Source organism: Brachyhypopomus gauderio, chromosome 11, assembly GCF_052324685.1.
Source record: "Brachyhypopomus gauderio isolate BG-103 chromosome 11, BGAUD_0.2, whole genome shotgun sequence".
Taxonomy (NCBI): domain Eukaryota; kingdom Metazoa; phylum Chordata; class Actinopteri; order Gymnotiformes; family Hypopomidae; genus Brachyhypopomus; species Brachyhypopomus gauderio.
Window position 1 is genome coordinate 13,534,674 of NC_135221.1, and position 27,918 is coordinate 13,562,591.

General features: G+C 45.9%; 1 protein-coding gene across 2 annotated transcripts; it reads right to left on the minus strand.

Moving 5' to 3' along the window:
- On the minus strand, positions 1–27,918 carry tead1a (TEA domain family member 1a). 2 transcript variants are annotated; one of them, XM_077022141.1, is made up of 12 exons: positions 27,517–27,918; positions 15,001–15,065; positions 14,041–14,103; positions 9,335–9,346; positions 7,633–7,767; positions 7,307–7,347; positions 6,822–6,877; positions 6,481–6,605; positions 5,448–5,621; positions 3,698–3,838; positions 3,252–3,404; positions 1–2,230 (listed from the first exon to the last, which is right to left on the minus strand). In XM_077022141.1, exons 1-12 carry the CDS (start codon positions 27,719–27,721, stop codon positions 2,117–2,119), a joined length of 1,284 nt encoding a protein of 427 aa, XP_076878256.1. In that variant the 5' UTR covers positions 27,722–27,918; the 3' UTR covers positions 1–2,116. The 2 variants fall into 2 exon arrangements, with proteins under 2 accessions (XP_076878256.1, XP_076878257.1); XM_077022142.1 differs by lacking the exon at positions 9,335–9,346 and having other exon boundaries at positions 27,517–27,915.

Genomic DNA, 27,918 nt, shown 5'->3' on the forward strand with positions numbered 1-27,918 from the left:
TGTGTGTGTGTGTGTGTGTACACGTGCACATGCATCTGAAAGTCACGTGCTGGAGCCAAAGCCATCAGGGCACTAAGAGTTTGGAACAAAGATGAGGGAGTCTGTGTGTAAAAACGAATGAAAACAAACTGTTCACAAACTGGCAAGATTGAGCATACGGTTAATACAGGGTCTTCTGTGATTGAGCATACGGTTAATACAGGGTCTTCTGTTAAGGACACCAAACTACTTCGTTTGTTGTTAAAAAAAAGAACTGCTGTAACCAATTTATAACAGAATCTACAGCAAACAAGACATTACACCTCAGAATGATGGTGTGCTGAGTGCTACTGAGCTGACAGCCATGATGAGAGAATGATTACTGTATCATCTTTGTGCACAACACCCTCCTTCACACCAGCATGAAGCAGGACCCAGCTGCTTCCCACAGAGGTCGTCATCAAACACAACCCCTGTGACGTTACGAAAAATCTGACACTTGGAATCATTCCACCTTTGAAAAACACCGTACCACGCACAACATTCACGTTCTGCTGTGTCGGTGCAGTGAGGCTGACCGTAACAGTCCCCTGCGTGTCCGGCGTGTGACGTTAGCGGTGTAGACGTAGGCATTGTGGTGGCGTCAGCGCTGGAACTCGCTCCCCGTTCTGGGGCGAGTTGGAAAGGCCCATACCAAAGGCACTTCTGTACGGCGCAGCACGAGTGTGTAACAGGACGAGTGACCTGCACCGAACTGACACGTTACAGTATTTTTGGTGTACTACAGAAAAAGCAGCATTATTGACACACTGCGCATTACTCGGCCTGGTGAAGATATTATGTATCTGTCAAAATGTCCTAAAACAAGATGTGATTTGTATAATCTTTATATATTCCTTCCCAGAGCAGAGATAAACAAACCAAGATTATGCAGTACAGCAAAGTCTAAGGCACCACAGACTCGATTGCTTTGGCTATGTTGCTGTGTGTATTTCCAACCAGGATCATGGGTATGTAACATTAAGAAAAAATGTTCACAGCTTTGAAGGGAAAACAGTAAACAGATGAAACCTGATATGTAAAGGGCAAACACAGATAAATGTGCTGGAGTCCCGCAGGTCCCGCGGCCCACCATGCAACACAGGAGACCAGGAGCACAAACATCACTCCCCTCCTGCTCCTCTGTACACCCAGCCAGGAGTGGCAAGAGGACACGCCCTCAGTGGCCAGAAGACCCCAAGGACAGAAAGACACACCTACAAGAAAACAAGACACACCCACAACGGCCTGCTGACGGCTGGGTCCCATGATGCCCAGGTCCGGTGAAGTAGAGGTTTCCAAAGCATGGTGCTGGGGTGATCTGAACAACATTCCTGACTTCCTTACTTACAACATGAAAAAAAAACCCTCATGTGCTTTTTCAAACTAGTGTTTCAAACTGATTTTTAAACGCTCATCCGGCAGCTGAGTACAACAGTGTTCTGGTGTTTCAGTTCTTGAGGACGCCTGTGTTTCCATGTGCTATAAAACAGTACTTACATTTTCAGGTTATACTTCCACTCACTAATAAATCAGTAAACATGTCTAAAAAAAAGTTAAGGTAACAAATAGTGTTTGTTATATTTTTTCCTTTTATAACAAGTTGCAACAGGGGAACTTTCTGTTCTATGAAATACATGTTTATATAAACAAGTCTTCAGTGATAAGAAAACCAAACAAAAAAAAAAACCAAACAAAAACAGTGTTAAATTGGATTAAAAAGTATCAAAACCGTACCTATATTTTATCATGTCACACCCAGGTAGATTCAGACAAAAGGGAAAAGCTTGATGGAGTCAATTATACCAGCTCCCACCCAGAGGTGACTGAAGAACGCTGGGTGTGTGTGTGTGTGTATCACAGAGGCACAGCCACTTCGGGTTGAGTTTGTCACTGGGTCAGTTCAAAGACACTTGGAGGAGGGCCATGTCCCAGACCCTGGGAAGAGCAGCACACGCCTCGGCCAGACATCCTGGACACGGGACGGACGTCTCTGGCTGTCTCTGACGGCAGGGTGGTGGTGAGGGGTGTGTGTGTGTGTGTGTGTGTGTGTGTGTGTGTGCGAAGGGGAGACGGACGGAGAAGGCATCTCATTCTTTCATTCTTTGACCAGTCTGTAGATGTGATGCTGGGCACCGTGTTCGCTGTTCGACACTTCAAACACACACGCCATGCACAGCAGCGTCTCCTGGGTCTCTCTGTTTGTAACCACCTGAAGGATGTAGAGGAGAGAGAGAGAGAGAGGGAGAGAGAGAATGACACACACACTCAAATTCACACACAGCAATATATAAAATAAAGGAATATGTATTTCATTCAGATATTAGCTGTGCTACTGTAGACTGCAACCGATCTAGATGTGCTACATGTAAATGTATTAACACAGCCACTAAAATAACTGGCACAAAAGGACCAACTGTCATCGCTCATTCATCCTCATACAGAAGTGTGGGAGTGGTCTACTGCACTTCCTGCAAGAGATCTAATCAGCTTCATATTAGAGAAACCAAGAGAAGACTTGCCTATGGGTTTGTTGAATACATTTGGACAATAATGATTAAGTCATTTATACGTCAGGATATGTCATTTCCAGTGGCAAGGCATTTTAATACTAATGCACTCATTTTATGAATGACATATCTGTTTGCTATTGCAGCAATGTAATTAGGAAATTCAAAGGAAAAGAACTGATCTCTACTCATGGGGCTGTAGAAAGTCATGGAATTAATGTTGTGATTAAACATCTACTTTTTCATATATAAACTGGTTCCTCCTCTAAATTCAGAAACACTTGTGAATTAAAAGCACAGCTGATGAAGGACCTCAGTTTCTCTCTGGAAACTGGTATTTCACTCCCAGTTTGAATGTGTGTGTGTGTTGGGGTGGAGCGTACGAGCAGGATGGTGTGTGTGTGTGTGTGTGTGTTGGGCAGGATGCGTACGAGCAGGAAGGTGTGTGTGTGTGTGTGTGTGTGTGTTGGGCAGGATGCGTACGAGCAGGAAGGTGTGTGTGTGTGTGTTGGGCAGGATGCGTACGAGCAGGAAGGTGTGTGTGTGTGTGTGTGTGTGTGTGTGTGTGTGTTGGGCAGGATGCGTATGAGCAGGAAGGTGTGTGTGTGTTGGGCAGGATGCGTACGAGCAGGAAGGTGTGTGTGTGTGTGTTGGGTAGGATGCGTACGAGCAGGAAGGTGTGTGTGTGTGTGTGTGTGTGTGTGTGTTGGGCAGGATGCGTACGAGCAGGATGGTGAAGTTCTCCAGCACACTGTTCATCATGTACTTCTCAGGCAGGTGCTTGAGCTTGTGGATGAAGTTGATCATGTACTCGCACATGGGCGAGCGGCTGATCTTGTAGACAAAACGTCCATTCTCAAAGCGAGCGTACTCCGTCTGCAGAGGGGTGGGGGTAGGTGGGGTGGGGGGTGGAGGTTTGGGCCACAAGGGTGGGTGGGGAACAACCACAAGAACATGTTGCTGTTAGCCAGAGAGGCCATCACTGAAGTCAGGCTTATGGATTAAACACTCGTGCACTGGGCAGACTCTCTTGACCCTGGTGGTGGTGCTACAGATGGAGGTAGATGGAGGTGCTGTTGGGAGTCTTAGACTCTTAATGGTATAGTAACACCTCTCTGAGTGACTCTGGTGATGGTGCAGCTGTGGGATGATGGGTGGATGATTCTCACCTCCACTTTCTCCACCACCTGCTTACCGAAGGAGCACACCTTGGTGGAGCAGGTGATGGTCATGTTGTCAGGACTCTCGTACTGGCTGGTCACCCCGTAAAAAGCCCCCGAGTCCTCCTGGACGCTGCAGTTCAGGTCAGCCTGTGCAGACAGGAGTCAGACAGACATCTCAGATTGAGACAGGGCCCTCTGCCCCTCTCCCAGGCAGCTGGGAAACACACACACAACGGACTCTAAAAACAAGAATAATGGGTTCAAACAAACATAGTCTAAATCTTTCCAGAGGCAAGGCAAGAAAAAATAATATTCTAAAACCATGCAAAGAAAAAACTTGAGGAAATTAAAACCTTAACTAAAAAAAGTTTATCTTGAGACATATCTTGAAAACACATTTATCAGTCACTATGCTTTGTATTAAAGTATTTCTGCTGCATGAGAAACTACATCCATCTCTGCCTCTCCCACACACACACACACACACACACACACACACAAAAACACTCACACATTCTACTATGGGCCAACACAAACTGGGTAGAGGAACCATGTCAATTCAAACCACAAACTCCTCTCAGTAAAGACACTCCTATGAACACCAAGCTTTAAACCCAGAACTACTGGTCACCATCTGCTCTGGTAATGAGTGCAAACCTCCAGAGAGGGGCACCAGAGGGACGCTGAACAACAGAAATGGATGGATGGAATGGCAGAGAAATGGTGGGAGCAGTGATAAAGAGCAGGGAAAGAGAAATAGAGGAGGGAGAGAGAGACTGTGTGTGTGTGTTTGTGTGTGTGTGTGTGTGTGTGTGTGTGTGTATGAGAGATGTGAGAGAGTGAAAGAGAATGTGTGAGAAAGAGTGAAAGTTAGTGTGTGTGAGAGAAAGAGAGTGAGTGTGAGAGTGTGAGTGAGTGAGAGAAAGAGAGAGAGAGAGAGAGAGAGAGAGAGAGAGAGAGAGAGAGAGAGAGAGAGAGAGAGAGAGAGCGAGAGTGTGTGAGTTTGTATGTGTGTGTGTGTGTGTGTGTTGCTCTCTGGATCCCTGATCAACAGCACCTGTGGCCCAGAGAGGCAGGTGTTTAAACAAAAGCTCTCTCTGGCCTGCAGCAGGGGGGCTGCACCGTACGGATCCCACTGTTGTACACACATCAGCCGCCAGAGCCCCAGAGCCCCGCGGCAGCTCACAGTGCCTAGGACACACGCTCCACCCAACTCAGAGTCCAGGAACACGCACACGCTCCATCCTGCTGAGACTCCCGCCGCCACCACCCCTACTACAACAGTGTGATCTCACTTCCTGTCACTGTTGTAACAGCTCAATAGGTAACACTTTTACAACACAATTACTGTTGTAGCAGCTCAATATGTAACACTTTTACTACTGCATCACTTCTACAGCACAGTTACACTGTTGTAACAGCTCAATAGGTAACACTTTTACTCTACTACTGCACCACAGCTACAGCACAGTTACACTGTTGTAACAGCTCAATAGGTAACATTTTTACTCTACTACTGCACCACAGCTACAGCACAGTTACACTGTTGTAACAGCTCAATAGGTAACACTTTTTCTACTGCATCACTTCTACAGCAGTTACACTGTTGTAACAGCTCAATAGGTAACACTTTTACTCTACTACTGCACCACAGCTACAGCACAGTTACACTGTTGTGCCACAGTTAGACACAACTCTCATACCATTCATTCTGTAATCAAATGTCTCCAGTTAGCCCACTGAAAGGCAGACTCACCCAGAACTTCACGAGAAAGAAGGCGTTCTGGGGCCCCTTCCCAAACAGCTCCTTCAGGCCGCCCTTCTTCTCGGGGAACTTGTCGTAGATCTGACGGATGTCCACCGCCTCCAGCAGCGGCTCGCTGTACGAGTGGCTCGTCTGGCCGATGTGGACGAAGAGATGCTTGTTGAACTGTGGAGATGGACTGCTATCAGACCAGGAGAAACTCCTGTTTGCCCTGCTGTCATGTCCTGCTGAGCACGGCGGGCCGCTCACCGAAGCCGCAGACAGGCAGGATTCTTTAACTATCCAGACTGATGTGTTGGTGCAAGCTAACGTCTCCTGATAAACTGCGTGAGATATAGCAGATCAAAATGTGCGTCTGAACATGGCTGGAGTTAAGAGGCGTTCAGCAAATCATACTCCTTATCCGCAAACGCTCCGCACCCAGACCAAAACGTTTTGTTGCATGACAGCTGAGGCAGGAAGCCCAGTCATCTGGTGTCGGTCGTGAATAGAGGAATTAATAGCCACTGTCCCGCAGGATCAGAGAGAGAAGCCTTTCACACGTCTAACAGTGACAGATCGCTCAGGTCTCCAGGACGTGGAGGGAACGGTGCCGGCACACGCTTCTCTCACTCCAGCTGGAGCGGGGCAGGCTGGGGCACATCTGACATGAGGCAGGGCTGGGAGGCAGCTAGGTGCCCCGGCCTCGAGCTGTGGGCCGTCGTGAGAGCGCACGAGACAGAGGTGTGACGGGTGGTGCTGGATGCTCGGGGAGCAGATGTAGCGGAAGGTGTTTTCTGCAGTTTCTCCACCTCCAGTCTGGAGGTTTGGTGTTTTCCCATAACCCCCCCATAGAGGGCTTAGAAAATAACATTTGGAGTGTTAAATGTAGGAAGCACACAAAGCTGCAGCAGTCCTCCAGGACCATAATTGGACACCTCTGTGTTCTGTGGCACCGGGTGTGTGTGTGTGTGTGTGTGTGTGTGTGTGTGTGTGTGTGTGTGTGTGTGTGTGTGTGTGTGTGTGTGAGTGAGAGAGAACTCACAGATTCTGGGTCTCTCTGCAGCTCCTGGAATGATGAGAACTCTACCAGCCGTAGTTTGGTTGTGCCAATAGAGCGACCCTGCCAGGCTGGAGGACTAGCTACAGGGGCAGATGCAGGATCATAACCTAACACACACACACACACACACACACACACACACACACACACACACACACACACACACACACACACACACACACACACACACACACACACACACACAGGCATACACAGGCATACACACAGACATACACATAAGCACACATCATTCTGAGTGCATATCACTTCTCTGCATAAATGGCACGCAAGGATAACACTGAATGTAAACAGCGGTCTGGTACCTGACAGAGCCGTAGCCGTCTGCACGGGGTAGGCCTGCTGTGGGAATGGCTTAATGCTGAGGAAACACACCATTACAGCTCATGTCAGTGCTCATGTCAGTACTCATGTCAGTACTCCATTCCATTAGATTTACCACAGTCCTGTGTTTACACGAAGGGAAAATTCAGTTGACTTAGACCAAATTACACTTTCAGTGAAGATTTGTAAACGCTATTTAGTTCAGGATTGGGTTTAGTATGGTTTAGTTCAGGATTGGGTTTAGTATGGTTTAGTTCAGGATTGGGTTTAGTATGGTTTCTGGGCCCTTTAGACAGAGTGTTCCTAACACTTTAATCCTCAGGACGAGACTGCAGAAACAGCACAGGTCCCAATACTGGCAGGTGACTGGGCCCTGGCGGCTGAACGGCGGCGTGATGATCCACTGTAAGTATGTTGAAACGAGACCCAGTGCTGGCGCTGCCGTGAGGAGCTGAACTTTACTCACTCTTGTGAGGATCCAGGGTGTCCTGTCGACAACTGCCAGAACTGGAACCGGAACAAAACAAAACCAACAGTCAGAACATACAGCAGCAGAACGTCTACTTGCTCCCAGCACAAATGCCTCTGTAATCCGGACCTCCGGTTTGAGCAGAAAAGCTCCATGCAACTGCTTCTGTATTTCAGGCCAGAAACTCTCCAGGTTACAACACACAGCGTGGTCTCAGCACACCGTTTACATTCTAAAAGCCACGCCATGATGCGGCGGTTACAGAGAGCGGAGCCTGCCGGGTGTTGTGTGTCCGTAGGGTGTCTGTAGGGGGCGCCACTCACCCCTGCTGCCCCGGGGAAGCCGGACTGCGGGAGGCCTGCCAGTCCCAGCTTGTTGTGGATGGCCGTGGCAGAGACGATCTGAGCAGAAGACATGCCGGCCATGCTCTTCAGAGCTTTGTCCTTCACGCTTTGATCCTTCAATGACACGGAATAAAGGTTTTAGCGCGCGCGCGTGTGTGTGTGTGTGTGTGTGTGTGCCGTGAGGGATGCAGCAAACACCAATAACAGCAGCACACACACGTTGCATGCAGAAGCAGGAAGTGGTCATACAGTCAGCTCAGCTAAACAGACAAAAAGGAGACAGCTTACAACAAAATAGGAAAATGTAGGAAAATATGGAAACATTCTGAGATTTCTCCCTCCTCCCGACTGTATGGGAAGACTGATCGGATCTCCGAGATGTTCTCGGAAATCACGCTTCACTATCTGACAGTTTGATGACATCAGGAGAACCCTGGCTACTGGAACACACGGTGCCATCTGTGAAGTCTGGTGGGGGAGGACGGAGGTCTGGGGCTGTTCTTCAGGGTTTGGCTGACGCCCTCTAGTTCCAGTGAAGGCTAATGTCAATGTCACAGCACACAAAGACATTTCACACAATTTTACACTGCCACCTTTGTGGTAACGGTGTGGAGAACGTCCCTTCCTGATCCGGTGTGACTCTGTCCCTGTACACAAAGAGTGGTCTATAAAGCCATGGGGTTGGTGCAGACAAACCCCAGCACCATGACCTCAACGTCTGTGAACACCTTTGGAATAAATTGGAATGTTAATTGTGAGCAAGGCCTTCTTGTCCAACATCAATGCCAGGCTTCACAAAGGCTCAGTGCAAGGACACAGACCCACACCAAAGACTGCAGAGGAGACGGGCATCTCCGTATTAGTGTCTACAGTTTTGGAACTAACTCACAGATGTGATGGTCAGGTGTCCACATACTTTGTGCCATGTTGGTTGTGGGTGCCGTGTATGTGTGTGTGTGTGTGTGTGTGTGTGTGTGTGTCTAAGCAGATAAGAAAAACACAGCAGCAGTTAGTCAAGCATGCACCATCGCACACGTGCAGCGCAGTGCGGCCATGGTGTGTTCAGTGCTAGGTGTGTGTGATGTGTTCAGTGCTAGGTGTGTGGTGTGAGGGACGGTGTGTGTGGTGTGTTCAGTGCTAGGTGTGTGTGGTGTGAGGGATGGTGTGTGTGGTGTGTTCAGTGCTATGTGTGTGTGGTGTGAGGGACGGTGTGTGTGGTGTGTTCAGTGCTAGGTGTGTGGTGTGTTCAGTGCTAGGTGTGTGGTGTGTTCAGTGCTAGGTGTGTGGTGTGAGGGACGGTGTGTGTGGTGTGTTCAGTGCTAGGTGTGTGGTGTGTTCAGTGCTAGGTGTGTGGTGTGAGGGAGAGCATGTTAGGGAGCCTTGTGTACGTCATTGCAAATATGACACATTAAGTCAAAATATTAGTCTATAGATTTTTATTATTGATCTTTGAATTATTGAATTATTATTTGATCTTTGATCTATTGTTTGTTTTGGAGGATTTCCCATGAAACAACTGAAGTCTTAGGCCACTGCATGACAGAACCGGCACATCGTGGGGGGGGGGGGCGCCAGCACGACGGACACGGCTGTCAATCATGGTGTATGGGGACGGGCCCTACACAGCCATGCCACGCACCGGACAGCAAAGCAAGAAGCTGGTGCGGGGACGAGTACTCACCAGATTAGTGACCTGCACACAAACAGAGTGCACTCATTTCAGTTAGACTGCCCTCATGAAAGAATAACCAGCATCCCTCATGCCAAAATAAGCCCAGAGGATTTCACTGCTACAGCATTTCTGCCAAAAATCAGACAGTATCTGAACATTTAAAAATGTTTCCACTTTAAAAGGTGTTAAGCAGGTTCTTTTCCAGTGCATACACCCCAGCAAAAAAAAAAAAAACAAAACAAAACAAAAAAAAACCCCAAACACTTGAATGTGACGAGGAGCAAAACACACTCGCAAGATTAAGAGATGAAGGTGAAGGAAGAGACAGGTGTGATCTCTCCTTTTCCCTCTCTGTCAAACTCCTGCTGGACTCTTAGCTCGGAGTCTGGTGTGGGCTACAACCATGCAGTGCTGAGATCCTCCTAGAGCTAGGCTGAGATCTGGAGATCATTCCGGAGTGAGGTACAACACTTCCTCTTTAATAAGACATTAGAGAAGGCCGTGCAGAGATGACTGCCCAAGGTAACGGTGTGCCATACACGTCAGATAAAGACGAGGATGAAGGGGAGAAAAAGAAACCCTGAAAGCAAATTCTTTTCTCTTAGACAGCATCAGTAATGAAGTCTTCAAAGGAAGGACAAAGTGTCTCCTTCGAGCATCCTTCCTTTCTCAATCTCCTCATTCAAAGAACAAACCAGCCAGTAGCGTTAGTGCAGCCATCTTTCAGAGCGGAGAACCACACGTTTCACTCACACATCAGCAGGCATGCATTGTAAGGAGAGCATTGCCACTCAGGTCTGGGAACAACTCGGACAATTCATCATCAATTCTGAACATTCATTAAAGTAATTACTTTCATGGAATGCGTAAAAATTAGCTGAAGTGTTGAAGTTCAGCCTGTAAGACGGAGCGAGTCAGGTAACATTGAACTGAACTAAATCGTACTTGGCGAGTGAATACAGTGTCATCATGCAGAGTTAGCGCAGTTCTGTTGGTTTATTTAAACCATGATGCCCGGACATGCAGTTACAAAGCTGCTGAAGCTCATTTCATTTACCACCACAGGTCTTGGTGCACAGTGTTAGGGAGAAGAAATCAGTCACCTCTAACTGCATTACTTCTAACTTCTAACTGCATTAGTTGACAGAGTACCTTCTGTTATGCACAATCAAAAATAAATTCTTTACAAAAACTAAATCGAAAATACAGACCCCAATATAGAAACTAAGCTAAATAAAAGTGGGAAAACCTGCATACAGCTGTTAGCCCATAGGTCCAAAGAAAGTTCTGCTGTTCAGTGCTGTGTCTATATGCATGTCCAGATAGATAAATAAAAATAAAGGTGTTGAAAATCTGACTATGATTTTCTTCACAAGGAGAAAAAACAAACAGGAAGATTCGTCACCAATTAAACATCAGTTGTATGCCAAGAACCCCCCAGTTGCAGCAGTAATCAGGAGGTACAGAACAGTCACAGTGCAGGTGGAAGTGGTGATGTTGTGCTGGTTAGATGATGCATCAGGTGGATCCTACTTGCAGGGTTTAGATCGGAAGCACAGAGGGGCAAGAACTCAGCTTCTGTGACAACTCAGACAGGGTGCAGGACAAAGGCAGCCTTTATGGATGGAATCCAAGAAGAAGAAAGAACATATCAAAAAAAGAGGAGTCAGAGGAGATGGAGGAGTCAGAGGAGATGGAGGAGTCAGAGGAGATGGAGGAGTCAGAGGAGATGGAGGAGTCAGAGGAGATGGAGGAGTCAGAGGAGATGGAGGCGTGAGAGGAGATGGAGGAGTCAGAGGAGATGGAGGAGTCAGAGGAGATGGAGGCGTCAGAGGAGATGGAGGAGTCAGAGGAGATGGAGGCGTCAGAGGAGATGGAGGCGTCAGAGGAGATGGAGGCGTCAGAGGAGATGGAGGCGTCAGAGGAGATGGAGGCGTCAGAGGAGATGGAGGAGTCAGAGGAGATGGAGGAGTCAGAGGAGATGGAGGAGTCAGAGGAGATGGAGGAGTCAGAGGAGATGGAGGCGTCAGAGGAGATGGAGGAGTCAGAGGAGATGGAGGAGTCAGAGGAGATGGAGGCGTCAGAGGAGATGGAGGAGTCAGAGGAGATGGAGGAGTCAGAGGAGATGGAGGAGTCAGAGGAGATGGAGGAGTCAGAGGAGATGGAGGCGTCAGAGGAGATGGAGGCGTCAGAGGAGATGGAGGCGTCAGAGGAGATGGAGGAGTCAGAGGAGATGGAGGAGTCAGAGGAGATGGAGGCGTCAGAGGAGATGGAGGCGTCAGAGGAGATGGAGGAGTCAGAGGAGATGGAGGAGTCAGAGGAGATGGAGGAGTTAGAGGAGATGGAGGCGTCAGAGGAGATGGAGGAGGAGATGGAGGAGTCAGAGGAGATGGAGGAGTCAGAGGAGATGGAGGAGTCAGAGGAGATGGAGGAGTCAGAGGAGATGGAGGCGTCAGAGGAGATGGAGGCGTCAGAGGAGATGGAGGAGTCAGAGGAGATGGAGGAGTCAGAGGAGATGGAGGAGTCAGAGGAGATGGAGGCGTCAGAGGAGATGGAGGCGTCAGAGGAGATGGAGGCGTCTCCAAGTCAGAGGTTAATGAAACGAGCAAACAATATAACTGAACATAAAGGTGCAGTAATGAGAAGAGAGGACAACAGAGAGATGGTGTTGCTGATATTTGGCTGCACAAGTGTGAAGGTGTAGTGGACATTACAGATGGTACCACGAACACCTGTGGATGTACCAAAATCCTTTCTGACAGAAGACTGCCAGTCACCAGAAACTCAGCAGAAGAGGATAATCCAGCAGGGTAATGATCCAGGGCTCACTGCCAAAACCACACAAGAATTTCTAAAGAAGAACAAAGTGAAAACTAAGGCCTGGCCAAGTATGTCGCCTGACTTCAATCGAACATATCCCCTGTGGGGTATTTTAAAATAACAGGTAGAGCAACACAGCCCATCTACCACAGAGTAGTCTCTGAAGAACAGCAGAAGAATCGAGTCTGTCATCAAAAATAAAGCTTTTATTTTATTTTTTTTCCCAAAGTACTGAAGAAAAAAAAAAGATTTGAACCACAGTAATGAAAGGTGACTTTTCTTGTATTGAGTTCCTACTGGGTGGCCTGTATTTTTAAAAGTAAATCTAAACTGCAAGTTTAATTTTAATTTAATTTTTATTTACATAAAACAAATACCCTACTATTCAACTTAGAAGTAATGCAATTACTATAAAGTGGTTACATTTTGATTTATTTGTCATTCCACAGGGATGTAATTACTTCATGAACACTGCAGTCTACTACCAGACCACTACTAGCTGGTCTGGTTGATCCACTAAAGTGCCAATTGAGGCTTTTTTTTTGGTTTACAAATAGCATGTAAATTGTCACTCACAGCCTTGTGTTACTTGGAAATGCTGTAACCCAAAGGCTTTAAAATACAGAAATGTTTATCTACAAAATGCTCAAACATTTCTGAACTACGGGAAACCGGACTGGAGGTGCTTAATTGGTCTGAGTGAGTTTAACAAGTGAGCACTGGATACTGATACATTTGACACAGTTTACTGTGTGTGGTCTTACAGCAACACCAAGAGCACCAGTATCCAACACAAGCTTGTTGGCTCCGGGCTGCATTACTGCTTTCCTGTGCTTTCACTGTCAAACGAATGCAAGCTAATATATAGTGACATGAGCATACTGATATCATTATCATGTGTCTCAGCACTGAAACACAGCAAAGCTGGAATTGGATTACTGTTCCAAACACATTCCTAATATCATCTAACGCAGGTTATAATCCGGACAAAGGATGTCATAGAAAACAGTTATGTACTATCTAAATATCTTAATGAATCTTAATGTATAAAGTACAAAGAGAGCTTAGCACCTATAGCTGCGTGGAAGGGAATGTTTTAGAATTGCTGGTGATAACTGCACAAACAACCAAAGAACGAATGAACAAACAAACAAACGAATGAATGAATGAATGAATAAACGTCTAAATCCAGATGTTTCCAAGGAAGTTTCTGAAGTGCTGAAACAGCAGACTCTACTCAACAGTCCCTGTCCTTGGCTATGTCTGGCTAGCGTCCATGCGGAACGCTTCAGAGAGAGTTTCCTTACAATGCCCAGCAGAGTCCGGCTCCCTCCAAAACAAACACACCTCCACAGAGAACAGGAAGCCAATGAGGGACAGACAAACATGCAGGAGAAAAGAAGTTAAGAGTCCAGCCAAGCGCATGCTAAGCAGAGGCCAACACACCCACACCCCACAGATACACTCCCACACCCCACAGATATACCCTCACCCCCCACAGATATACCCCTACCCCCACAGATATACCCCCACCCCCACAGATATACCCCACCCCCACAGATATACCCCCACCCCCACAGATATACCCCACCCCCACAGATATACCCTCACCCCCCACAGATATACCCCTACCCCCACAGATATACCCCCACCCCCACAGATATACCCCACCCCCACAGATATACCCCCACCCCCACAGATATACCCCCACCCCCACAGATATACCCCACCCCCACAGATATACCCCCACCCCCACAGATATACCCCACCCCCACAGATATACCCCCACCCCCACAGATATACCCCCACCCCCACAGATATACCCCACCCCCACAGATATACCCCCACCCCCACAGATATACCCCCACCCCCACAGATGCAGGCTAGCAGTATACCTTCAATTTAGCATGAAGCTCTCTGGACTTTCTTCGGGCAAGAACCTGGATGTGACTAGAAACCTGTTCACACACACAGACACACACACACACACACACAGACACACACACACAAAAATAGGGTTTCATTAGAGTGACATTGAAACTTAACACGCACAACTACATCATGAATGACTCATACCATAAATATTAAAATACCAAAACCAGCGTATCTCTCCTGAACTACAATAACAAAAAAATGTGAAAAGACTCAAGAGGTGCTAAGAAAGACAGTGACTGCTTATTATTACCATGAGAGTTTTGCGGAGCAGGAAGCATATTGAGCATATGCACAGGGACATATATTTTCCTCCAGTGAATTCACAGCACGTGAATGTTTAAGACGACATTCGGCCATGATAACCCGCACATCGCTGTGTAGCGAGCTGCTGAATGCACTCCAGCACAATTCAGCTGTGTACTGAATGTTAAGAACAGTTTTACACTCACATGTATGAGTGCTGAAGGGGCTGTTACAGGGGAGTCGTGTCCCATGTCTGGGCATCATTTCATTACATTCCACTACTGACATCACCTGAACTGCTTAGCAACTCTCCCTCGTAAGCTTTCTAATTTAGAGAACAAAATGAGAACAGCAGAGGCTTGTTGAGTGCGCAGGTAGTGGAGGGGGCAGTAAATACAAAAGCCTTACTCTGCAGTCCTGTGGGTATTTTTATTGTTTTAACTTTAGCCTGTCTCCGTTTTCTTCTGTTTGTTTCTCTTGAGTGAGTACAGCTCTAGGCTGTGTCCCCCCCCCCCCCCCCCCCCCCACACACACAGTTAGAGACGCATCGTTTCAAACTGCAGCTCATGGCTTTTGCTGGTGGGGAATCAGAGCCACAAGACCAGAATAACACAACTCGACCAGTCAGTGTGTAAAAAAATAATAATAATAACAACAACAACAATGAGTGCACCAACCTGTTTCCTTGTTCTTGTCTTTCCAGTTCTCAGTTTGATGTATCTGGCTATCAATTCATTACGACCTACAGAGGGGGAAAGAAAGAAACACACACACACACACACACGGGTCTTCAAAACACTGCGTAACATGCAAGTTACATGCACATTCTCAATAAATCACAAAGATAATATCAAGATACAATTGTTTCAATCAGCATATACGTCAATCCATGTAATGCACACTCCACTTATGTCTGTAAAGAGAAACTCTACAGAAGGCATTTTCACATTCGCTCACATGCACACACAACCCCCATCCACCCCCTCCAACAGGTGTGGTGAAGGACTCTTGCTCTTCCTCTGAAGAAGCACTCTATCAGGGCCGTGTTCAGCGTACGGCCACCACGTGATGACCGGGGGGGTTCTCTCAGTGTCTCTGCTGTAACCTCCTATAGACAAAACCTAGATCTCACCCTGTCTCCTCCACACACACACCCCCATGCTCGCACAAACACGCACACACAGTGTACACATAACACCACAATATGGGCATTCATGCACACCCTGTAGTCAGATCAAAGGGACACCAAATGGGTGGCTGTAAGCATGCTTACTGCTGCATTATTCATTCTTTTCAGTCGCTTGAAAACGCTCTCAGCTGGACTTGGCAAGGCAGCAAAACAACCTCCGGGGGGCGGAGTGAGGGAGCGAGGGAGGGGGGAGAGAGAGAAAACAAGAAAAGTGAGAAGAGGGCAAGCAGAAGGAATAGAGACAGAGGGTTAGAAAAAAGGTGAAGAGAGAGAGAGAGACAGAGAGAGAGAGAGAGAGAGAGAGAGAGAGAGAGAGAGAGAGAGAGAGAGAGAGAGAGAGAGAGCGCGAGCTGATGGGAGCGGGGTTTCATGTAGAGAATGCCCAAGAGTGGTGTGGAGTACAGGCCACCACTGCCACTACTTGTTTACTGCCCTTTGACTAACAGTGGAAATGCAATTAACACAGCTACATTTCATTATGCAGTCACAAGACACTCCACTGGGTCTGGTTCTGCTTTAGCATGTTCATCGCACACGCTGCCAAAACCCGCCGGCTTCACTCCTGTGTTCACAACCAGCTTGTGTGTGTGTGATGAAAGTATTGTTAAAGGGAACATTTTAAATGTGGAATTCTGCAGAGAGAGACACTCAAAGTAAGTGACGCCGGACAGAAGGAGATGCACGTCAGAGGAAACGTTAGACACGCTCTGCTCTGAAATCCTCTCAGAGTTGCTCAGAATAATATGTTCTGCTCAATCAGCCTGCGTGTACACTTATGGCTTTGGTAACTTCATATTTGATGATTTGACTGATTAATTTGGCAATATTCATTCATGTCGGTAATAAATTTGGTTCATATGGCATGAGCTAACCTACCTAGGACTAGGGGAAAAAAGAAAACTAAGTAAAATTGAAAAGCAGGTGCAGAAACATCTGAAGGACCTCCAGGTTCAAAAGATAGAAACCTTTTAATCTAATTAGATCGTATTTTGATAGAATCAGATGAACGAGATGGAAAAATCCCAGATGCTGCTGTTCATGTTTGCCTTGTATGAGGCATCTTTTGTCCTGGACCCTGTGCTGCCCCTGTCCCCACAGGACACTGGAACCTGCAGAGAGTGAGCATCACAGCCAGGTCATTATTACTGAATCATATCTACATTTAAACCAAAGTCATGTTTTTTTCTTTTCATTTCAATTAAATGAAACACATGCCTTGCTTACTTAACCCTGGGACACAAGTGTGTACACAAATGACTTCCCTCCTGAGACAAGTAAATAAATAACAGATCGTCTGTTTCCTGCTGGAGAAACACCTCATGCACTATAACTGTAGTGCTGATGACTTACTAGACTACTTAGTCATCGGGCAAATATTATGACAAGAGAAAGCAAGTGAAGGAGTCTTCAGCAGGTTAATGCAACAAGCACTTCATAAATTAGAAGAGTTACAGGCATTTTAGACAAGTGCTTCTGATTAACACCACATCTAGCTCAAGACTGGCAACAGAAGCTTAAGCAGTTACTGGAAACTGCAGAGGGTCTAGATGACTCAGAAATCTGATGCAACGCTGTCCTACCAGAAGGTCTCAGAGCCACTTCACTGCCCCGGCTCATGACAAAGAGGCACAGGAAATACCCTACAAAAGACTACATGAACACAGACCCAACGGTTCAACGAGGTTGGATAAGAATGCGGGTCAAACCAGACTGACAAATGTGTCCAGAGTTGAAGTGGAGAGGACCGTGGGATGGTTTACATTCCTGAGGTCTTTAAAGGCTGGTGAACGGCGGAGAAAGCTACGGCTCGACACTGTGCAGGTGGATGCCAGACGACAAAGAGCAGCTAAATAGTGTTGGAAGTCAAAGGTCATCGCATCAAAACCTCAAAGGGCTGCTCCACGATCTGCCTGTTCAGCAGTGTGTGGGGAATACAGCACAGCCCCGAGGAGCCCCCACTGTTCAGAGGCTAAACTAAAACTGATGGATGAAGCTCATGCCGACCTGCTTGACCTTTAGTGCATGATGTTGTCGTGCTCATGATCACAAATAAACAGACTGGACATCATGTGTGTGTAGCCATGTTGAAATGATATCAGCATGTGGAATCTGGTAGTGCCCATATGACATCCTGGGAACACCTCATAACACAATAGCTCTTTTTTTCTATGGAATTCCTTTTCCAATAAGCATGAATGCCATCCAATAAGTGGAAAAGGTCATTTGAATATAATTTTCCAAAAGTTTAATCCAAGGCTAATGTTCCGTTACACAGTATCCTTGAGTTCCTCAAGTAGCCCACCTTTCCCCAAAACTGTGATGAATCAAATGTCAATTTTATTTTCACCTGAACTTCAGGAGAGGAGCCCCTGTGACCACGTGGATTTCTAAAGACAAACAAATTCTATATTGTTTCTCAGACCCCAAGACTCACTCTGTAGTAATGGTTTAAAGTGACACTGTAGTAGCCGGGACAAACACACACAGTTCTGGCATTCAGCTACACAAGACTGTGAGTGAACCAGGAACAAATCCAAAGCACCGTGTCCTCTTTGGAACACTCCTGTTAGAGCATCAAAACATATCCCATCATTCAGAGGGTTCCAATAGTACCAAAGGTAACTTTTGCAGGAGGCCTTTGGTTTTCCACAATAATTAACACCCCTGTCTCATTTTCCTGACTCTTCAGCCTCGCTCCTTTGATTTAGGTTAACAAAAACCTGCGTCCATGTTTTCACACTGACTCATTTACAGTAACTGTGCTTGTTTCAACAGAGATTCAACCACAGTCCCATAGGGCATTACAGCAGGAGGCTGATGTCAGGAGCAGAGAGAGCCCAGTGTGTGGCTCAATCTCTCTCTCTCACACACACACACACACACACACACACACACACACACACACACACACACACACGGCTTATGTGTATATAGTCTTCCCCTCACAAGAATCATTTCAGTGGCTCAGTAAAGAAACAGCCACTGATCCTGTAAGAGCCAATAAAAACAGCCTCTGATTTTAGACTGTTCAGATGTTCATTTACATGTGTGATTTATCTGAAGCTTACAGGACTACACGTGCACTCATTTAGGACATAACTAGAAGATGAAGGAAACAAACTGGTATCCACTGTGTAAACCCCAGACACAGATCACACCACAGACATTACCGCAGAAGACCAAACAGACCATGACCTTCAACCCCTTTAAATAGGAACCTTTTCTATTTCTAAAGTGCACAGACATTTATTTTAATGTTCCATACAGGGACGTGGGCCAAACAATTATGTGTTCAGACAAGTAAAATAGTCAGACACTGAATAACAGTTTCATCATAACTGCCCATTACACCATGTTTAGATTAAGAGAAGATGGGAGTCATTTTCTTATTTGTAATTAAGATTTTGTGATCTGCTCAACAAAATACAATTAAATATCAAACTCTCATTAATCAAATACATATCGACCCCTGACGTCCATCCAGACATTCCACCTCCCACTCAAAGCCCTGGAATGCTAAGGCCACCAATGTAAAGAAAAGTCCAGTTTTGGGGGCCAATGGTCCTGATGTCCTGCTAGATCTGATGGATGACTCAAAGGTCTCAGGCCTCCATTAGCATAACAATGCACTGATCTTAAAGCACTGAGCTTCTCAGTACTAGGGCCAAGGCTCTGGAATGAAGTACACAAATAAAGTGTTGAAGTAGTTTTTATTGCACAGTGGGTCACAGAAGTAAAAACCGTCCTTACTGCCATGAACGGGTTCACATAAGAACCTTCAGGGCAAATAACATGTACGGAACCAGTATAATTAAGACTAAAGATATGAAGCATTCAAGACCTCCATCAAAACCCACATGACCATTCATAACCTCACATTATCCTAAACATCCAGAGGTTTACTGGCTTCAAAGTTCAAAATATTTTGAGATGGAACAAGTTTTTAATTGTCAAAAACAAGTTTCAGTTTTACCTTTTACTCCACACTTGCATCAAGAGAAGCTGGTACACATTCACATTCATTTTATGAGCACAAAACACAACTCAACCCAAACAACTTGTTTCATTTAGTACATTACTTACCTCTGAATGCTAATAAACCCTGTTGTAAAGTTTTGTAGGGAGAATGATTTCCAAAAAGAAATCCTTCAAAAGGAAATCCTTGATGTCAAAAACAGGCTCTACATCATCCTCAACAGATTTCGACAAAGAAAGAAAAATGTACAAAACACTGACTGAGCATGGTGGCTTTAACGCTATTTACAAATAAAAAGACCTAGTATAAAGACCTAGTATAAATCTCGGGGCATGCCTTCCCTTCTTAGAAGGAACACATTCAAATAAAAGTCTGTACAGTTGCGTTCATCTAGTGCACACGTTTACAAAAGACTGATCCCCTCCACTGCCCTCTTGTTTGTTGTGATCAACCGGTCAACATGAACCCACAGATGGATCTGAATCCGGTACAATCGTCAAGGTTACACTTGAGTGGAGCAGGTTTAGCAGACACACAAATGAAGGAAGGTCAGACCAGAGACGGCACACGCTTTCATTCGATCATTTGATTAAACTTCTGAAATATGTTCTACAAACATGCCTCAAGGAGACATTCAGGTAGGATGGTGCAGTACTTTAGCTGAACAGGTAACAGCTTGAACACTGCGCTTAAAAGCCAAGGTCCTGGACTTAAATGTTCAGACTTGGTCCAAGGCAGCTAACAGCAAAGCCCTGGTACTGATATACCAGTTACTGCTCAAACTGTTCCACAGATGAGAAGTTAAAAATGGCTAAGGGTTGGAGGATAATGGTTTCAGTAGTACTTCAGTATCCTTCTGGTTTCCTGCAACTTCAGCCGCTAATCCACACAAGGGTCCTTTGTGAGGGGTGCATCTCCTAACATCACCACTCCCCTCCATCCATGGTGTGTGTGTGTTCGAGGGCCAGATGGTGTGAAACCATGACGGAAGGTAGTGTGTTCTCCATGGAGTGCTTGAAAGCGCTTTACGCAGGAGCTTTGACGTGACTGAGTGACCAGAACGTATTTGGGGGACACGTGTCACAAGATCAAACGTGAATTCTCTAGGAATCCCCACGCATGCGACATTGAACAAGCACACCGCCTCGGAGTCACTCAAAATATGCGCGATTTTCCAATTGTTTTTTATTCTGTTTTCCATTATATTTGTACTTCCATCCCAGACCCTCTCGTTCTGGGTACCACTTCTTAAGTCTGATCTCACACGTTATCAGACTTATTGCCTGTTGTTGGACTAGCACCCATTTTGTTCTGACTACTGAAAAAAATTATCCAAAGTGCCTCTACATGTGCAAATAAATATCAAGACTCTGAGGACTAACACTGACTTGCAACTTCATTGCCAAAACGTTTTTGTGCATTGCTCTTCTCTTCATGACTTCTTTAAGGCCCACAAAGAGCTGATACACGATAAACAACAGATGTGCGGTGTGATGCCAAAAGAGTGTTCGCACTGCACTTCTGTCTCCCCAGACGGTGTAATTCAGGGACGATGCTTCTTGCTGCAGCCAACTACACCAAGCCCACAGAGTGAATGGTTGGTTTGGACTCATTTTCTTTAATAGGAGCAATTAAGCATGCTTCCTGTATGCATGTGTGTGTGTGTTCCATCACGGTATGCTGACTGGAAACATCACACCAGTCTGCTGGAAATCACACATGGAAAATTGGAAAAGCCCCGAATAAAAGTGCTCTCAGCCTCTCTTTGGCTCTCCATTATATGTGACCATGTTAAAAGCATGTGGACTTTCCGCAGAGAGAGCTGATGAGCACAGCCCGTAGCTCTGGCCAACGGAAACTCCACAATGAAACACGACAGGCACTTCTATTATAAGGCAAACGTGTTTGAAAGATGACCACAATATGTGGGGTTCTTAAAACACTGGTAATGCTTGGACTCGTCTACACTCGTTTCTTCACCATATACCACACCAATTCTTACTTAGCCACACACACACACACACACACACACACACACACACACACAAAGTGCAGACGTGTCTTCATGCTGGTCAAGTGTACCTCCTACATCTTTCGCTATGACACTTCCGTGACGAGCCTTCCTGTAACAGAGCACACCCATTATCGGTATTGGATCATTCCAATTCCAGTTCTAATGAAACACATTAATAGTTCACATTCACACAGGAGAGCATTCCAGCCATATGCATTTCAGCCCATGAGAGAATAAAAACAATATTAACATCTTCTATTTAAAAACAAACAAACAAAAAACAGAAAGTAATAACAGCTGGCTGGTGAATTACAGTGAAATGTAATAAAGGAATTAAGAGTTTCTTGTTCACTCAGCAGGCTGTAGGCAGCCTTCCACTCCCAACCGTGTGGGTGAAGAGAGTTCAGCAAGCTGCCTCCCCTCAGACGGGTCTGATCTCCTGATATTAGTGCACTGTTGATCAGGCATGGAGATAAACACGTTTTGAACTGATGTGGAAAAGAAAGCACAAAAGAGTTCTGGAATTCCAGCAATTCGAGCTGAGAATATACAGCATACAACATACGCGAGTGCAGTATCTTTTAAATGTAAAAATACTTTAAAATAGTATTGCCTAAATAGGAAATGTACACAAATATAAATCTGAACTAGACGCAAGTGTACTGAACTAACAGCTTCGATTCACTACACTGAAAATACAGCAACACATGTGCAACCAATTTAAAATCTTTGATGTTTCCAACACTTAGCATGTCCCTCTTTATTTGTGATGATGGAATCAGTTCTCTCCAACATGAGGGACACCAGTGCTGCACACATGTGGTCCTGTCATTCCCCTGACACCAGTCTGTAGCTGCTCCCTGCTGGAGGGCTGTGTTGCGCTACCTTTCTCTTTAAACACCTCGAAGGTGTTCCGCTGGATCCATGTCTGGCGACATACTTGGCCAGGTCTTAGTTTTCACTTTGTTCTTCTTTAGAAACTCTTGCGTGGGTTTGGTAGTGAGCCCTGGATCATCACGCTGCTGGATTATCCTCTTCTGCCAGGACTTTGGTACATCCACAGCCGCTCATGTTAGCATCTTCAATGTCGTCTCCACAACACCTTTTGCACTCATGCAGTCCCATGTCACCTTTCCCCCATACATCAGGACTGTTCATTCACTGTAGTGGTCCATGCCAGGTTCACGCCACACATGCCGGACTCCATCTGATCTGAACATTCATCTTGGTCTCGTCCGACCAAAGAATGTGCTCCCGATGTTCCTCAGGTGCTTGTTTTTCCTTCTCATATTTAGTCGAGTCTAACCGTGCAGTTTTGTGTTGAAGACCAAGCAAGGTTTTATTTTTTGAACGTTGTCCATAGAGGTCGACACTCTCCGAGTCGTTCTAGATTTCCTCTGGTAACCCCTGGGTCAAGTACTCGCCCATCTGTTGCTCAGAGCTGCAATGTGCATGCAGGCCACTGTATGGGACGACACTTCATGGGACCAACCCCTACGGCTCTAATAAGTGGTACTATCAGTTGTACTAATCCTCCAGATTCCCATTTTCTAGTACAGATTTTTAGTTAGTGACCACTTTCCTGCATCCTTTTCTATCTTTGTGCAGTCTCGCAATCAGATTTCTCAATTCCTCTGCCAGTTTTTTTTCCCCTGAAGATTCAGGATGCAGACAGACAGACAAAGCCCACAGGTCAGACAGACAGACAGACAAAACCCACAGGTCAGGCTCACTGGAAATGAAAGGTGTATTTGATTTTGTTTGACACATCACAGGTTTTAGAACTTGTGAATCAGGCATTGATTGTTCCCTTTTGCTGCATTGGGTTCGTCCTCTCTGACCTGTGTGCTCACTAATGTCTCTCTATTCATAATGCAACTAATTAGAAGTGATACGGTTCTGAATCCTTTGACACAGGTGTCTACTCCCTTCAGCTGTGTACAATCTTTACTATAGCCTGGAATCACAAAGTTAACTTTACAATGACACGACAATTAGAAACAGCAGAGGTGTCTCAAATCTAAGACATTATTATTATTATTATTATTATTATTATTATTATTATTATTATTATTATTATACTGTTATTTGGTGCTATTATTGGTAGTACCAGGGAGTGCTTCTGTTGCTGTCTACATACCCATATACTGTGATGGTAAGAAAGAAATGAAGAATCAATGATGTAAAACCATCAGCTTGTATTGATTTCAACATATCGCTGGGCAGCACTTGCCAACAGACAGCAGACAAGTACCCACTAGATCTTTTAGTGGAAACATTGAGAAGCAATGTAAAAATGTAACCTGCCACCATACACAAGAATGAAAACATCCACACATGCACAGGGTTTTGTGAGCTTGACCTTGAGACTTATTTTAGAAAGACTTCTTAAACTTAAATGCCCTCCCATTCCCAGAGCACAATACAGTTCTCATCATGAAGCAATTCCACATGCACCTGCAGAGGTACTTTCTCCTATTCTATCATACACACACTACCCTACTTTCATTCAGACCTCTCAACAAGGGAAAACACACACACACACACACACACACTGCTGAGACACTGAATTACTAAAACATTTGAACATCAATCATGAATTCCTAATTCATAACTGGTATGATGAAAGGTTATCTAAAAATAAAAAAATATTTTTAATTTATTTTCTCTGTGCATATCACTGCTATTTTAAGGCTTGGAAATAACACCAGAGCTTGGATTTTATATTACAAATGTTCATTTGATTGAAATGATGATGTATAATTGGCAGAATGAGACCAATTCCTTTCCATATGCCTTCTGCCCATTGGGACTCTTTGGAAATCTGTGTTTCTAAAAAACCACAGAAGTGGATTTATACTGCAACTGGTAAGCACACAGAACCCACTGCTGCATCAGAAGTGTATCCCTCCATTATAGGTCAGTGCAAAGGCACCAGAGTGGCAGTACCGCCCAAAGGTCTAATAAAATGACATGTACAGAGCCGAGCTGATCCCAGGCAAGCAATCAAGGCCAGTTTGGACATAAAAGGGCAGACTAGGTTCTGGCACAGCTGAGACTCATCGGAGGGCGGGTTAGTTCTCGAATGGAAGCACTGAGATTAAATCAGTCCTTCATCAGCCTCAGTAGGAGACTGTCAAATCTCATTAAGGCATGCTCTCTCTCCGCCCAGGTTAATCGCTCACAAAAACAGCGCAACAGTAGCTTCCGATAGCGGAGTCAACAAAAGAAATGCGCCAATTATCTTGAGAATGGGAGGGGGAGAGAGAGGGAGATGTAGAGAGACAGAGAGGGGGGGGGGACAAACCACACCTCTTGACTTAAGCTCTATTCTCAGCCGACCTGAAGACAAAAGGCTGCTTGCCGGCTATGGTGGGGTCGGCGCTGCTAATCAGGAGGATGCGTGAGGAAGTCACAGCTCTTCCTTTGGCCCAAGCCAGAAGGCCTGGTGTGGTCAGGCGGGGGTCACCCGCTCACACAGTTACCGGACGCCACGCCCACTCCACTCTACAGCTGTTGCCGTAGTTTTCAACCTCCACCCCAATCAGTTCTGCTGCTGGCACTACACCAGGACAGACCCCCACCCCCCAGGTGCAGCGGAGTATCTCAGACACACACCAAGGTGAGCGCAATCCCTCAGATACACAGCTGGAAAAGCCCCAGTACAGGATGGCGGTAGTGATTGGGGTTGGAGGTGTTGTTTTAACACATTGTTTAAAAGTGTGAGCCAGTTGCTATAGCAATGGCTGTTGGTTCTTTGCGCGGAGCAGGAGGAAGTGTGTGTGTGTGTGAGGGCACTCAGCGGCCTGGTCAGACCGAGCGTGCTCTGTAGCTCCCCAACCCACGGGTTGAAGAACACTCCGATATACCAAAGTGAGGGTAAAAAGGAATAATTACCAAAGAAGGCTCAGCATTCTGTGAATCAGCCTCTTTGTACGACTAAATCAATTCACCGTCACAGCAACACACTTCTCCTTTCCATGCAAACTGTTCCATGAAAGTATTGCCATGGGTGCACTTGGCTTAAAACAATGACCGGAAGAGTATCTGAACAGAAGGGCTGCGAATCGTTATCGCAGTACAAGCCTTTGCATTACTGACATCACAAAAGGATACAATACGAAAATTATATAAATGATCCCCTAATAATTTTTTACAGTGCATTGTGACTATCCTAACCTCATCTAAGACACACCAAAGAAGAATTATATGGATCACGTAAGTGTCACACATATGGTGTCAGATAATTCAACATTTTGATAAAAAAACTGATTCAAATAATGTTGGATAATCTTAAATCACTTAATATCAACCGCTGACTTAACATATTACTCACATATCTGTAATCGCACCCTGTCCACTCCTAGAATTATATTTAGCTATGCTTATGAATATTTGATCTAGTTATGTTTTTGACCTTTTCATTTTGTTTAATATATAAATACAGGAGAACCCCGGAACTCAGCGCTAATTAGTTCCAGAAGGAGTGTCGAGAAGCAATGCAGTCAAGTTCCGAATCAATTTTCCCCATAAGAAAAAACTGAAAACTGATTAATCCATTCTCAACCATCAAGTTGAATTCCAATGCTAAGTCCGTCACACTAATGCTTTTTTCATACTTCTCTATGATCGCCTTTTTCAATTCTATTGTTGTTCTTAGTTTTCCTCTTCTGCTTTTCTACTATGTCTTTCTTTGGACCCATGGTTTTGTCTACAACAGTACAAAAAACAACAAAAATACAGCAAAAGCTTGGAACACAATGGAAGACTAACGCCAACTAGCTTCGCGAAGCACAAAATGTATTTTGTTTGCAAAAGTCATGAAAGTCGGGTTGGATTCCAAAGTTTTGTTCGGGCTCTGAGACAAAATTTTCTCGAAATTGTGCGTCGAACTCTGAGTACTGAGCCGGTCGAGTTCTGGGTATGTACTGTATCACAATCACAAAAGCTTAAAATATCAAAATGTAACTTTTCCCTCCACATATAATTTTGCCCCACACAAAAGTGGCTTCTTAAAACTAATATTTGGTCAACATCTGTTTATAGTCAATGAGGAGATAGGACAGATGATCTGTTAGGAGTCTCACACTCAAACATAATCTGGAGGAGTGGAAAAGTGTTGGAGGGTTGAGCAAGGTGACCAGGATATTGTGCTCAAGCCAGCTTATGCCAGATCGAGCCAAATCAAGCCAGTAGTTCAAACTATCTAGACAATTCAAGCTGTCAGGTCAGACCAAAACTGTGTTGCTGCCTAACAGTACAGGGAGACTGTGAACATGCAACACTTACCACTGGATATAGCTGTTTTGTTTATATATTTTTTATCAAGCACGTTGATAAGTACTCAAGACTGTATGAGTAACTAATCTAACCTATATCTAGCCTCAGAGAGAGAGAGAGAGAGTGTGTGTGTGTGTGTGTGTGTGAGTGTGTGTGTGTAAAGGGGTGGGGGGTGCTGGTAGTAGTATTCCCATTTTCCATGACATCACCCAGCCGTGAGTGGAGGAGGAGGCAGAGAGCGCAGCTGGTGTGAGCTGTAGGACCATCTGCTCCCTCTCGCTAATGGTTCACGCTGGCTTTACAGCAGCGTCCACAAGGGCTGCCTCTCTGCACACAGCAGCCCCACAGAGCCACCACTGATCAGGATCAGACGCACGCGCTCCAGCCAGCGCACAAGCACGAGGCTCCAGACCTTCACACGCCGATGGGAAACACGCAGCAAGGGTGACTGATCTCAGAACCAAGACGCTCACCGGGCATTAAAAAGACCTTCTCGTCCTGCGGAGAACCTTTCTCTGAGCAGCTTCTTCGCCACCTCTCTCTCTCTCTCTCTCTCTCTCTCTCTCTCTCTCTCTCTCTCTCTCTCTCTCTCTCTCTCTCTCTCTCTCTCTCTCTCTCTCTCTCTCTCTCTCTCTCTCTCTCTCTCTCTCTCCATTTCCCAAGAACCCCCCCCCCCCCCCCCCCCCAACGTCTCTGGGAGTGAGACCACACTGCCGTCTGGCCCCGTGACTCACCGTACATCTTGCCCTCGTCAGACAGGATGATCTTGCGACGGCCGCAGGGCGGGTAGATGGCCAGGGCCTCCTGGAAGCTCTGCTCGATGTCGGGACTCCACACGCCCTCTGCGTCGTTGTCCATGGGCTTGTCCGCCGAGTCGCTCATCCTCTCGATGTCCTCCCCACTACCACTCTCGCTGCCGCTCCAGCTGCCCGCATCCATGGCAACGGCTGGGGCAGGACAACGCCGGGGACAGGAGCCTGCAAGACAACGCCGGGGACAGGAACCTGCAAGGACACGCGGTTGTAAGACAGACAACTGGACGGGGAGGACAAAGTGTGCTCAACCACTATCAGCACAACAGTTCGGTTCAGGAGAAAATAAAAGCCAAGCAAGAAAAGGAAAAAAAAGCCAACCCT